Source organism: Sphaeramia orbicularis, chromosome 5 (genome assembly GCF_902148855.1).
Source record: "Sphaeramia orbicularis chromosome 5, fSphaOr1.1, whole genome shotgun sequence".
Taxonomy (NCBI): domain Eukaryota; kingdom Metazoa; phylum Chordata; class Actinopteri; order Kurtiformes; family Apogonidae; genus Sphaeramia; species Sphaeramia orbicularis.
In genome coordinates this window covers 42,619,328-42,634,320 of record NC_043961.1, presented here as the reverse complement: position 1 = coordinate 42,634,320, position 14,993 = coordinate 42,619,328, and the positions used below count along the sequence as shown (strand labels likewise).

Sequence of the window (14,993 nt, the reverse complement as noted above, 5' to 3'; positions counted from 1 at the left end):
GTCACTATATTACCCTGTACCATTTGTTGCATTGGCTAGGTAAGGTTATGTGCAAGACTTATTTTTTAACAAAACAGAACAAAATAGGAGTAACTTGTGGTTGTTCTATTTGGAAGAAGGGACAAACAGTTAAATGATGTGTTACTGTCTTTAACAGCTGACTTAACAGTTCAAACATAGCTCAACTCAACTTCAAGGTAGTCACAGCTACCTTAAAACAGCAGAGTACCTAAAAAACGTCCCACAAGAACATTATCAAAACATGTTAAGATAATGAAACCTTACTTAAGGGTTAATTGATAACTTGAAACTTGAAAGCACTGAAGTGAAAAATCTTAAATACATTGACAGAGAAAGGTATAAAACCTCCTATAAACATTATAAAATTTATATGGAGGATAACAATGAATTGTGTAAATGTCATGATAACTGTAAGAACATTATATTTTTGTCCGAAAGCAAACACCACAACCACAAAATATTTTGCCAATTTGAATATTAGCATTTGGTGAAGTATTCCCTTAATTCCATCAAAAGAATATGATAGTAAAATTGAACATAAAAAAAGAAATCCTCCTCTACTTATAAAGTTACTGAGTTAAATGTGTTCTGTGTCACATTCACACACTATCTTAAGTTGAACAGTAAGCACTGTTTGAAGAAGTAATGATTAATTGTGTGCATGTGAGTGAGCGAGGCACTCCTATGCGATGTCCATTGCATTGAAGTTGCCGGACAATATTGCCTCCATTTCAGCTCGGAGCTCTGGATAGCTGTTGTATGTTGATGTCAGCTCCAAAGTTGGGCCACGTGTGTGCAATTGGCCACCGTGCAAGCTGTTCCAAGGGGGTGAATATTACTTCAATTTCTTTAAAGCAGATGACATCTGACCCTGTCATGAATCTCATCATCTTCCAGAGGCCTATTTCATCCAATCCCCTTATGTACTGATGTAAAAAACACAAACTTTGGTTCTCTGCTGAAGTGGTTGGAGGTGCGATGAATAGCTTTCACACCTTTCTTGTTGTCAGTTTGAGATCATCATACAGCTTCTGCATTTCCTGCATGCTAGGGAAAAACTCCCTAAGCATTGGTCCTGCCACTTCTGAAATGCTGTCCAGTGCATATTTTGGTTGCTGAATCATTTGCTTGTGGGCCACTTGGAGAAGCACAGCTTTCAAGTTCTCTTGTGTTGGTGCTGTTTTTACTCCCAAATTATCCATTAGATCAAGAAGCTCATCTTTATCATCACCAACAATTATCTCTTGCAAAGCTGAGGACAAGAGATCATGCTCAGACGGACTAAGATACAAAATGAGGGAGTCAAGCAATACGTCAGTAGAGACTGAATGTTCACCAAATGTAAGTGCTGCTGTAAAAGCTTGTGCAAGCCGAGAAGGAAAATACCCCTGGTCCTGCAATCCTTTGGCCAGTATTCTACCAACAGATTTCCATTCCTCCTCTTGCCATTTTGGCGACAGTGATGGCACCCTCACATCTGCCCCCTCTGCTGCACAGTCTAAAAATTCCATCCAGAAGGCAGCATAGACATCCCTGGACATGCCATCAGCATCTGCTCCCCTTTCATCAATGAAGCTGTATTTCACAGAGTAATTCATCATTGCTTCATCCTTGAACTGGGCAATCAGTTCATCTAGGAGATTCACTCTATGGAGTTTGACAGACACATGTTCATTCGCAGGGCTTGCTGATTTAGTGTGCCATTTCTCATAAAGGATAGGAGTTGAGGTGTATGTGTTGGTGTTTGTTTGCGCCTTTTCTATGTTGAAAACAGGCTCGTGCAAGACTGTATCATCAAGCTCACCAGCAAATGGTTCCCCTTGCCAAGGTCCAACAATGACCTCTTATGTGTTACACAAAGATGTAAGATCAATTAACTAAACAGCAGTTGGGACAAAAGTAGGCTCCTCGGTTGCACTTGGCTCATGGTCTATCTGTATCAGCAGCAGCTCATTTTCTTCTGTTGTGTTTTTCTGTTGCTTATCTGATTTGGTTGCCTCTGCCTATCATCCTCTCCCTCAATTTCTGTCACCTTCTCATTATCACTGGTCAGACACTCTGTAGACAGGTAAAATCTTAACATGCCTAATTTATGTGTCTCATAGAGTTCTCCCAGACTGATGTCCTCGTCAAGGTGTGCTTCCTTAAAGTCAATAACATCGTGACTAAACTCATCCCACCTTCCCTTGCTTGATATCTCATGAGGAAAAAATAGTTTATTAGTTTTAGTCAAAATTTCTTTTTTGGTGGCCTTCTTTGAAATATTTATAATTCTTGTTCCCCCACCTTTGCATTTTCTTACTTGTCTATTGTCATGTATCCATCCTATTTCTATTTTCGTGTCATCTTCAAGGCTCTTTTATTATTTCTTAGATAGATCTTTGGTGACTCCACAGAATCCTCCTCCTCAAAATCTTTCTCTTTGTCTTTGTTGCTTGTTGTTGCCATCTTTCTTCGAAGCTTTTCAAACAAGGACAGTCTTTTTGGATCATCTCGACCTTTTTTCTGCTTTTCCATGCAGAAACGCCTTACAGCAATCCTGTCACCATATGCAGGAATATAAGCAGCTAGAGAGGCATCATCCATGTAACCAACTACCAAGCTGTCGATCTGTAATGGAAACAAAACAATGCATTAAGTAAGACATGTTCATTCATTCATCTTCTGAACTGCTTAACCCAGGGGTAGTTAACTCACAGCTTCAGAGCCGCGTGTGGTTCTTTCATCCTTCTGCAGTGGGATGAGTATTTCATTTAAATTAATTTTATTTTACCTCGTTTTTTTTTTTTATTTTTTTTTATTTATTTATTTATTTTTTATGTAATTCTAAATTTGAGGATAACAGTGATCTTTTAACATTATAATAAAACATGTTTAATTTTTTGTCACTCTATAAAATAATGGCAAAAGATTTAAATCATCATTTCCATTTGTCAGTGGACGAAGTTAAAGCCTGTATTCTGATTAGTGATGTGTTGGTTGCAAATATAACAGCTGTTAGAGGCCGGCTCTGTCAAGTGAATGGTAGGAGCCTGCTCCTACCTGAGAGCCGAAGCCACTTTTTTCTCTTTTTTTTTCTTTTCAGGCTACACATTTTTGCTCTACTGCATTGAACAGAGCCGTCTTGGAGCTGTCCAGTGCTGAACCTGTTCATAAGGCACAGGAAACCATAGCACTGTCCAGTGCTGAACCTGATAGAGGTAGTTTTTTTAACACATAGCATTAAGGTAAAAACCAATTTGCAGTCTAATGTTCATTTTAGTTGTCAAAAGGGTTTTGTGGCTCCTGGTGTTTTATTTTCTGTGGGAAACGGGTCCAAATGGCTCTTTAAGTGTTTAAGGTTGTCAGCACCTGGCTTAATCCCATTGGGTTCTGGGGCCAATCCCAGCTGTCATTCGGTAAGAGGCAGTGTACACTACAGTTGCCTAAGTAAGGCATATTCTTCATCCTCAATTAACTTCTTCATCCCGGGCCCATATCTGAGGCCGGTGCTCAACTTACATTTCCAAATTGGACTAAGTATATCTCTGTACCTACAAGGATTCTATTACCAATCATGGTATTAAAATAAATGTAACACTCTATCAGATCCTATCAGAGGCGTCAGCATCATTGCATATGTTGTTTGATAACACTCATTGACAATGGTACACTGTTTGTTTGTTTTTTGCAATTTTAGAATCAAATTCACCTTGAATTTGACAGACTATATTCTTATTGACAGCATTCAACAAGATCTTGAAATTGCTAGTGCTAGGTTTGATGCAAATAAATAAATAAAATACAAGAGAGCAGAGTTAGAGAGGTTTTAGTAATGCATCCACTGAGCACCCTTGTTAATGTCAGGATTTAGAATTGTAACAACTCTCCTTAACACTGATATGCTGTTTGTCGTAAATATTAGAGCTTCATGTAAATTTAAGTCTGCAACCTTGACATAAATCTAGTGTATAAATGTCTATTTGAACTTATGTTAATTTGACTAAAACTAAACCACTTAGATCAAACAAATTTGATACATTTGTTGATTAAAAAAGGAATCTCATAGTTATTTGCAGAATTTGGTCTTTCAATGACAGAAAAGAGTACTGCATTTAGACACAGTGACAGATTTTAAAGCAATGTCACATCACAGAAAAATATCTCAAGCTCTGAATACGAGAAAGCAATATTTTATTTTGTGTATATATTCATGTCAGTAATAACAAGTCAGTACTCTGTAACTTGCATTAATACCACCAATATGTACCTATTAACTGGGAAGGGAAGGCTTTGATTTTTTTTTGTCAGAAATTAATAAATTTCAGAGATGAATGTGCTGTAACTTACACGATCCTGCTGCATTTTCTGAATATTCTCTTCAGCAACACCTCAGCTCTCCAGAAATATCCAAAGACTATCATCTTGTGGGAGGGGGCTATTTGAACATGTAGCCATAGCTGGCCCTGTACATTTGAAAAACAAAAACAAAACAAAACAAACAAAAAAAAAGCATGTCAAAATTAATTGCACCAACACATAGGCTATATGCAAATAAAGGTCTGACATACACTATATTGCCAAAAGTATTGGCTCACCCATCCAAATAATCAGAATCAGGTGTTCCAATCACTTCCATGGCCACAGGTGTATAAAATCAAGCACCTAGGCTTGCAGACTGCTTTTACAAACATTTGTGACAGAATGGGTCGCTCTCAGGAGCTCAGTGAATTCCAGCATGGAACTGTGATAGGATGCCACTTGTGCAACAAATCCAGTCGTGAAATTTCCTCGCTCCTAAATATTCCACAGTCAACTGTCAGCTGTATTATAAGAAAGTGGAAGTGTTTGGGAACAACAGCAACTCAGCCACGAAGTGGTAGGCCACGTAAACTGACGGAGCGGGGTCAGCGGATGCTGAGGCACTTAGTGCGAAGAGGTCGCCAACTTTCTGCAGAGTCAATGGCTACAGACCTCCAAACTTCATGTGGCCTTCAGATTAGCTCCAGAACAGTGCACAGAGAGCTTCATGGAATGGGTTTCCATGGCCAAGTAGCTTCATCCAAGCCATACATCACCAAGTGCAATGCAAAGCGCCGGATGCAGTGGTGTAAAGCACGCCGCCACTGGACTCTAGAGCAGTGGAGGTACGTTCTCTGGAGTGACCAATTGCGCTTCTCCATCTGGCAATCTGATGGACGGGTCTGGGTTTGGTGGTCGCCAGGAGAACGATACTTGTGGGACCGCATTGTGCTAAGTGTAAAGTGGAGGTGGAGGGGGGACTATGGTGTGGGGTTGTTTTTCAGGAGCTGGGTTTGGCCCCTTAGTTCCAGTGAAAGGAACTCTTCAACATACCAAGACATTTTGGACAATTCCATGCTCCCAACTTTGTGGGAACAGTTTGGAGCTGGCCCCTTCCTCTTCCAACATGACTGTGCACCAGTGCACAAAGCAAGGTCCATAAAGACATGGATGACAGAGTCTGGTGTGGATGAACTTGACTGGCCTGCACAGAGTCCTGACCTCAACCCCATAGAACACCTTTGGGATGAATTAGAGTGGAGACTGAGAGCCAGGCCTTCTGTCCAACATCAGTGTGTGACCTCACAAATGCACTTCTGGAAGAATGGTCAAAAATTCCCATGAACACACTCCTAAACCTTGTGGACAGCCTTCCCAGAAGAGTTGAAGCTGTTATAGCTGCAAAGGGTGGACCGAAATCATATTGAACCCCATAGACTAGGAATGGGATGTCACTTAAATTCATATGTGAGTCAAGGCAGGTGAGCAAATACTTTTGGCAATATAGTGTATGTACCTTCACTAGTGTAATTGTGTTAAACACATAAAAAAAAAAAAAAAAAAAAAACTTTAAATGAGTTAAAAATGTTTACAGTGATTAAAGCCAGTATTTTTTGTGATGTTTCCAACTGACATCAGAGCATAAAATATAATGAAAGTTAAAGGATGTTTGAAGTCTGTTTATGGTTTTATTAGTTTATTTGATTAGAACCACACACAACACAGCTGTTAGGCCAGAGCAAGCAACTGCAGTCAAATTACATCTGTAGTCTTAAGCATTTCAGTTTACACTTTTAAATCTCCTGTTGCAAATACATTACTCAAACAGTAGAAATGTATTAGTGAGCAATCAAGTAGTACGACTCAACACATAAGACTACCTTAAGATAACGGTGTGGTACAGATAATACGGTCAGTATTATCTATGTGATTATTTGTTGTCATATGTAAAATACAAAGTAGAAGCCATGCAAACAGGTTTCTAGCCACAGCTAATTTGCGACCCCAGTCCATGGTTAGGCTTTTGGATTACTGTAAAGTTATCATACAAGAAGTTTTAGCAGTTTTAAGGTACTACTGTACTCCTTTATTTTAGTTCACTACTAGTTAATGAAAAGAAAAACCTGCATTTAAAGCATAGAGGAACTAACATTGTTTGGAGATGATCAGGGATGTAAACCACAGAGTAAATCCAAGTAAACATATCCCTTGTCAATAAAATACTGACTACAGCTTTACTCCATAGGATACAAATAGTGCAATTAGATATTGTAAAAGCTAAAGCACCAATGCAAAATCGTTAAATGTTAAAGTTCTGAATACTGCACGCCATGAGTTTTGGACATAAATATGTGGACAGTCTTTTCACAAAGAATCTGTTTTAAGTGTCTTTCAGCACAAAACAATCAGTGTGTGTGTGTGTGTGTGTGTGTGTGTGTGTGTTTGTACCATAAGGTATTTTTTTCCTCATTAAACCAGTGTGACACAAGTATAACGAAGAAAAAAACGCCTTAATCAAAAAGCCATAGTGTCTGCTTTGCGGTGTAAGAAGAAATTAGCTAGCAATTGATACTACCAAAGTTCTGAACATTTGTACACCTGCTCGATGCTTTGTGACTGACTGCAGTAACGTTATGCTACAGTACTGTCTTGTTACAATCCTTAGGCTATACAGTTGACTGTGTATTCAAATGTATGCCCCTGGAAATATATGAATTTAAAAGACACAAAAAATTATACCCTCTACATTGTGGAAATGTTACAGTGGTATCATATACAGTTAAGCATGGGCGACCACTAGCTTATCATGCCAAGCAAACATTGAGTCAATGTTAACAGTGAGACGACTCACTAACGATCACTTCGTTTAACCTCGTCCGTAACCTGTGTACAGCAAACACATTATCCTGACACATTATTAACATGTAACATGTAAATTCTCCATTAATAGCTTATATGTCAACCCCGTTAGCTTTGAATCATCAAACTGATGAAGGAGCTCCAGCCTGGATCAGGCATCACTGTCACACTGACACAGATAAAGACAGCTGAATTTATTTTATTTTATTTATTTATTTATTTATTTTATTTATTTATTTTATTTTTTTCAGAAAACAGTATCTCGTTAATTCAGAAAAACAGAGCAATTTTTTTTTTTTTTTTAGAAAACTATCTCATTAATTCAGAAAAACAAAACAATTTTAATTTTTTTTCAGAAAACAGTATCTCGTTAATTCAGAAAAACAGAGCTTTTTTTTTTTTCAGAAAACAGTATCTCGTTAATTCAGAAAAACAGAGCCAAATTTTTTTTAAACTTATTTTTTCTCATAATTACGAAATAATTATCTCGTTAATTCAGAAAAACAGCCGAATTTATTTTTTTGTGTGAATGCAATACGCTTCCGTATTGGGGTACTCCACATGTAATGTTCATTTTGTTTGAGGAAAAATCACCTGTGGAGACAAAGAACTGCCTATCATGGAGGTAGGTTCTGAATCAGTGTAGAACTGGGCCAGATAAGCCAACCCATTGTTCAAGCCTCTCCAGTAAGATTTTGTGATCAACCAGAATGGAAATCTTTTTGTAGTCTGTATGTATATGTAGGTCATTTAGAACTTTAATATAACTTTAATAAGTGCCATTTCTGTGCTATGGTGGGGACGAAAACCAGACTGATAAGTATCTAAAAGGCTGTTTGATGTGAGATAGATCGTGAGCTGAATGTAAACTGTTTTTTTTTTTTTTCAACTATTTTGCTGAGGAATGGTAAATTGGAGATAGGCCTGTAATTTACAATAACAGTTTGATCCAGATTATTCTTCTTCAGAAGTGGTTGCACAGGGTGCACCCCTGCGCACTCCTACTTCCCAAGGCCTTGCATGGACCAGCTCTTTACCCTTGCTAGGCTGCTGGAGGGGGAATGGGAGTTTACACATCCAGTCCACATGTGTTTTGTGGATTTTGAGAAGGCTCACGACCGTGTCCCTAAAGACATCCTGTGGGGAGTGCTACGAGAGTAGAGGTTGGGTGGTCCCTTGTTAGCAGCCATTTGATCCCTGCACTGAAGTAGTGCGAGCCTGGTCCACATAGCCAATAGTAAGTCAGACTCGGTCCTGTTGAGGGTTGGACTTCACCAAGGCAGCCCTTTGTCATCAGTTCTGTTCATAACTTTTATGGACAGAACTTCTAGGCACAGCTGGGTGGTGGAAGGGGTCGAGTTCAGTGGTGGGAGGATCTCATCTCTGCTTTTTGCAGATGATGTGGTCCTCTTAGCTTCATCAAGCAGTAACCTCCAGCTCTCACTGGGGCAGTCCACAGCTGAGTGTGAAGCAACTGGGATGAAGATCAGCACCTCCAGGTCTGAGGCCATGGTCCTCAGCCTGAAAAGGGTGGAGTGCCCACTCTGGGTTGGGGAGGAACTCCTACCTCAGGTGGAGGAGTTTAAGTGTCTCGGGATCTTGTTCATGAGTGAGGGTAGGATGGAGCAGAAGTTCAACAGGTGGATTGGGGTGGTGTCTGCAGTGATGTGGATGCTAAACCAATCCACTGTGGTGAAGAGGGAGCTAAGCCAAAAGGCGAAGCTCTCAATTTACCGGTCGATCTACGTTCCGACCCAGCCACTGCTCCTCCACAATGAGAGGAGCCAGTTGAGGTGGTTCAGACATCTAGTGAGGATGCCTCCTGGACACTTCCCTGGGAGAGTGTTTCGGGCATGTCCATCAGGGAGGAGACCTCAGGGCCAACCCAGGACATGCTGGATGGATTGTATCTTTTGGCTGGCCTGGGAATGCCTCGGGATTCCCCCAGAGGAGCTGGTGGAAGTGGCTGGGGAGAGGGCTGTCTGGGCTCCTCTGCTGAGGCTGCTGCCCCTGCAACTTGGACCTGGATAAGCAGAAGAAGATGGTACAGTATAGTACCAAAGGAAATACATTACAGAAATAAATTGAAATAAAGCTACAAGAATTTATCCTCACTCTAATGCAGACCCTGACATCCTCATCAAAATCAGACCTCTAACATTCATCACATTCATTGTCTCCATACTGGCCCCTCAAGATGGCTGCTTAGGCCTAACACTGCATTTGTTGTGAAGGATTGCTTCAATTCCTTTGACTTTTGACAAGAAATTTATGAACATTTTGAAGGTCACACATTGTGCAATTGGAAAGACCTACTTCCATAGATTAATACAGATTGGATGGTTTCTAAACATTGAGATATCTGATGGATTGGGTTCAGCCTATTCCAAAGCTGGATCTCAAATAGCAACAGCTATACTTCTTGGTAAAATCTTGGTAAGAAAGTCTGCTGTGTTTTTTTATTTCAAAAAGAGTGAGAATTTGAAAAGTTGGAACTGTTACATCGTGGCTAGTGGCAATGGCAGCAGAACACCAAACAAAGCAGTTTCAAACTGTGATCCTGCTGATCCTGTGTATGTGACAATGGACACACTAAAGGAATTACTGGATCAGCAGAAGAACTTCTATGAGGATCTGTTGAAGAGGTAGGAGACTGCTTTTCCTACCTAGAGAATCAATGCAGGAGGAATAATCTTGTGATAAATGGTCTGCGTCAGTGGTGTAGTGGTCCCTGGAGAAATGGGTGGACTGACATGTTTTTTTTTTTTTTTAAAGTAGTCCAGAAAAACGCCATTTTAGAAACAGTGACATGTAAGACTACTCTGTTTAGTTTACCCAAAAATCCATCAGTACTATTTGCTCACTATTATAAAATTATCATGACTTGATCAGGAACAGTTTGTAGGTATTACTGGTCACACAAGCATCTGCATGAATGTCAAAAGTGTTCAACATGAGGTAAACATAGGATAACGTTAGCCTTTCATAACGTTAGTCTATGTGCATTGAACTATTGGCAACAACATCTCCTCTCTAAATGTGCAGTAATATGGCTAGTAGTTTAAAACAGTGACTCATTTGGAAACCACCTTAACACAGTTATTTGTCACTCATTTGAAAGACGTTTATTCTGCCTTTCTTGTTCACATTTCCAATAATCGTGCATCTTTCAATGAGATGTGGTGACCTCAAGGTTCAAGGTTACTTTATTTGTACCCGTGGGTAGGTTTGTTTTGCACCTTTTTAGTGTACAGGGAGGTAGAGGCCATGGAAAATCTCGCGTAAGGGACCAGGAAGCGCTGAACGATGGCACAGAGGAAAAACAGAAAAAGGCGAGGGATAAAAAAAACTCAAGAGCGGAAACGAAGGGAAGCCTTGGGAAAGCTGGGAAAGGGACCAGGAAGCGCAGAGCGATGGTACAGAGGGGAACTAAGAAAAAGGCGAACGAAACCAGGGATGAAAAAACTCAAATGCGGAGAAATGAAAAACGGGTCCATTCAGCACCGGTGGAGTCCAGGTATGACTGGTCCATTCTGTCACAGCGGTGGAAAATGAATGAACTCAATTGCACAGTGCTGAAGGGGAAAATAACGTGCTTATTAATGAAACATGACAGGAATATAAACAGGGAAATAACAAAAACCTGAATTGCAGTCAGAGTCCGTACCAGTGGTAAAATGTTCAGGTTATTGAGCAGGTGAATGACAAATGGACCAACGCTGCACAGCAGTAGCACCAAGCCTTAAATAGGCAGAACGGTGATGCGCTGCACCTGTGCAGCGCACAGGAGGTGGGTCCAATCATGGGTTAAATGGAGAGGGAGGAGCTGGCGGCCACACAGGCACAAACCATGACAGACTCACCAATCAGGCAACTAGTGACCGTTCAATCAACTGGGGTGGCACTGGCATCTGAGGTGTCCAATCAGGTTCCAGGGGTGGCCAGCGCTAAGCAGAGCCTCGGCTCTGGCACTAAGTTAACAATATTTTCCTCAGCATGACCCACTCTACCTCTGATTGGCTCATCAGTCCTCACGCCTAAAGAATCAGCATCAGAATCAGCTTTATTAGCCAAGTATGTGAACACATACAAGGAATTTGCCTTTGGTTTTTACAATGCTCACGGCATACAGTTTCGACATGAACCCAGACAACATGCCGACCTAGACATAATATAGATAAACAGTCCACTAGAGACAGAGACAACAATGGATTGAGATTGACAATGTGATATGTACAGAGTGCAAATTGGAGTTTTAATACAGTGAGTGGGTGAGTGGGTGGGTGAGTCTATTATGTATATATGATTTACCGTAGGTTTTACATTGTAGTATGTACAGAAAGTGCAAATTGAAGTATTTATACAGTGAGTGGATATGTACAGGAATACAATCTGTAAAAATATATGTACCAATCTGATCAGTGAAGGTACCAAGTACTAACCAATTAGAGGCAGAGTAGGGTGGGTCATGGCTTCACCATCGTAGGGGAAAACATGGGCAATTTGGCTCAGATACTACTGAATGGTGTGCATCAGGGGGATTTAGAAGTGGGTATACCCAATGCTGACTGAAAAATAAGTAGCTACACTCCATATACCGCCATTTACCCTGGACTACACCACTGGTGTGCGTCCTGACAAAGAGAATGAAATCTGGGGTGAAACAGAGGCTAAAGTGCAAGAGATGTTCACTGCAAAGCTCAAGATGGAAACCTCTGTGGAAATCAAGAGAGCTCATAGGAAAGGAACACTATCTTTTCCACTCAACCTGTTTTCCTTTACAAACAAATTGTCAGATGTAATCAAATTCATTCTCATTTTACTAGGTCAGCTGGTGATGGCCAAATTATGTTGCCACATCCAAAATCAAGTGCTTTAAACATGACAGTTATTTATCGTGCTATCAATCATTGGAATAACTGCCCCCTGAACATATGTAAATTGAATGGTAAATCATCTTTCAAGTATCACCTGAGAAGGCACTATTTATATATCTTAGCAAGTACTGTATGGAGGGAGTGTATGGTATTTTCTTTGAAGGATGCAACTCATGAATGTACTAACTATTCCCATATTTTACTGATGATTATTTATGTTTTTAATGATGTTTATAATGGTTATTAGTTTTAGATTTGCATTGTTAATAATGTGAATTGTGATTGTCATGCATATCATGTATTGTTATGTTCTGTGTTTTGTGTTGTCCTTCTGTGTGGACCCCTGGAAGATTAGTTTGTCATCTTGGTGACAGCTAATATGAATCCTTCTAAACATTAAACGGAACTCAAAGGCATTCAATAAGACTTTTCACCAACAAGCCCAGAAACCAAATAATGCAAAATGCATAAAATTTTCAGATTTAACACATTTTGCATACAATTTGGAGTTAAGGTATTAAGAAGCGAGCCCAGAAATGAGACCCTGATGGTGAAAGCCCTTTGGCGGCTGTTATAGTGGTGGTCTTAGACAGATGATGCCACAGTCTGCTTCACTGCCGTCTCCTCCATCACCTGTCCACACCTGGTCACTTCCACCTGGGATTCCCAGCTGTGCTTAATCATCTGGCCACTCCATTAGCTGCTCTGGTTCACTCAGTCATGGACAGATTGTCTTGACTCTCTAGCGTTGATCTTCCGCCTGATTCCCTGGTTTGATTCCTGCCTGTTCCCACCCTGTCTCCTTGTTTGTGTCCTGTAAACCCATCAGTCTGATCCACATCTGCCTGTTTGTTCCTTGGTTCTCCTCTGCCCATAACTCTGTGGTGTTTTCCACCTTGGGCTTCGCCTCTCGATGTCCAAGCCTCCTGTGACATCGACATCAGTAATGGTGCTGCCTTCCTGTGTCTGTTTCCTTGGCCCTTCTGGTTTAACAGTATTATTCTCATCTGTTATATGGGTTTGAAACCTGCCTACCACTCAGCATTTGGGTCCTCTACACTGAGACCAAAGGTAACAGAATCTGCCCCAGCTGTGGATCTGTCTCTGGATGGGTCATGGGTCATGGGTCGTAGGTCATAGGTCATAGGTCATGGATCATGGGTCATGGCTGGGGAAGTGACTCTGAATCATCGTATGAATCTATGTTATGTTTTAGATGGTTTGATTATGTGGAAGGTATGGACTCAAATCAGTAACAGAACAGTACCTGTACTGAGAACAACTCAACAAATGACAGGTGGAGGTGGAGCTGCGGGTCGAGGTGGAGCTGAAGGTGGAGCTGGGTGTGAAGGTGGAGCTGGAGGTAGAGCTGGGTGTGGAGCTTGGGATGGAGGTGGAGGTGGGGGAACAGGCCAGTAGGAACATCCCACATGGGTCTGTGACATCATATGAAGATCAGATTAATTCAACCTTAAACATGTAGAGGAGTTGCATCATAACCATGTCACAGATGGATTATCTGTGTAATAAGCATTTGAACTGTAGACTATCAACTACACCTTTGGCTCAGACCTGGATTACAGATCTGTAAATAATGGATTACAATGATATATTTGCAATTTAAGTACATAGAAGTATTTATTCTTAATGCAGACACATGAAAGCAGCAGTGGATTCGGTGAAATATGACCATGACCGGTTTACTGATGGATGGGGACTTTGACCTTTGACCTTCAACTGTAGTTGACCGATCATTGTAATGAAGTATTTTCACTATAATGGAGTATTTTCATTGTAATGGAGTTTTTTCTTTGTAATCTAGTATTTTCTTTGTAATGGTGTTTTTTCACCGTAATGGAGTATGTTTATGAATGGAGTATTTTCAGAGTAATGGAGTTTTTTCACTCTAATGAAGTAATTTAATTATAATGGAGTATTTCCTGTCTGAATACATCCACCGTATCAGCTGTGTGTTTGACTTCCATCCCCTCAGAGCTGTAAACTGGTGAACCAGCGCCTCCTGGTGGACTGGGACATCCCTGCAGTAAATGGCATCATCCATGTGATTGAGGCCCCACTGACGGCGCCCCCCTCTCTGGTGAATGAACATGGTTTGACCCACATCTGCGCAGTCAGTTTAGTCAATATCAATTCACATATTATATTATTATTAACCCCCCCCCCAAAGGGGAAGCAAGGGATATTGTTTCTGGTTTGGATTCTTTGTTTCTTTGTTTTTTGTTCGTTTCTTTGTCAACACTCTAGCAGCAAAACTATTGGTTGAATTCATACCAAATTGGGTTTATAGACTGCCAGTGACCCAGAACAGATGTCATTATATTTTTGGAAAAGTAGGTCAAAATTAAAATTTTTTATGAATTAAAAAAAATAATTAATTCTCCCATTAATTTATAATGTCTATAAAAACATCAGTTTTGTTTCAGTTTACTTCAAACTTGCACATATATAGAGGCAATTGATATACTGACATCACCACATGCATAGACATGACATCAGCTGGATCCATGCCCAAATAAGCTACAATATGTGCAAGGGGCGGGGTTTTTTGTGCCTGGCAGCACTTGAAATTCTAGACGTTATTATGTGCATTATGTGAATCTTTAATCATACTCACGTCCACTTGAACAGGTCAAACTGAAACTGTTCAGTTCTGATTCTGGGTTCGGTTGGGGTGGGTTTGGTTCTGGTTCATTGGACTCACACCTTGGTCTCTGAACCATTTTATTAGACAGTTTTGGCCTCAGTGGATCTTTGAACTCATCATACATCAGCAGAATGTGAACAAACACATATTCTTCATGTTCATTGGTTCAGATGTTTGATTCTCAGGGTAAATGAAGGTGCTGGTGTTTCGGTCTCTGTGGTGACACAGCGTAGATATAGATCATCTGGAATCTGAATTTTTAATGGGATGTCATCATATGTGTGTGCACA

At 40.4% G+C, this 14,993-nt stretch overlaps 1 protein-coding gene across 3 annotated transcripts in view; it reads left to right on the top strand.

The window, feature by feature from the left end:
- The window catches only part of stab1 (stabilin 1), a 327,280-nt gene that overhangs the window by 299,293 nt on the left and 12,994 nt on the right, over positions 1-14,993 (top strand). For all 3 annotated transcript variants that reach the window (XM_030133489.1, XM_030133487.1, XM_030133488.1), the window contains one exon: positions 14,032-14,136. In XM_030133489.1, coding sequence (XP_029989349.1) covers positions 14,032-14,136 — 105 coding nt within the window. The remainder of the gene's footprint in view (positions 1-14,031; positions 14,137-14,993) is intronic.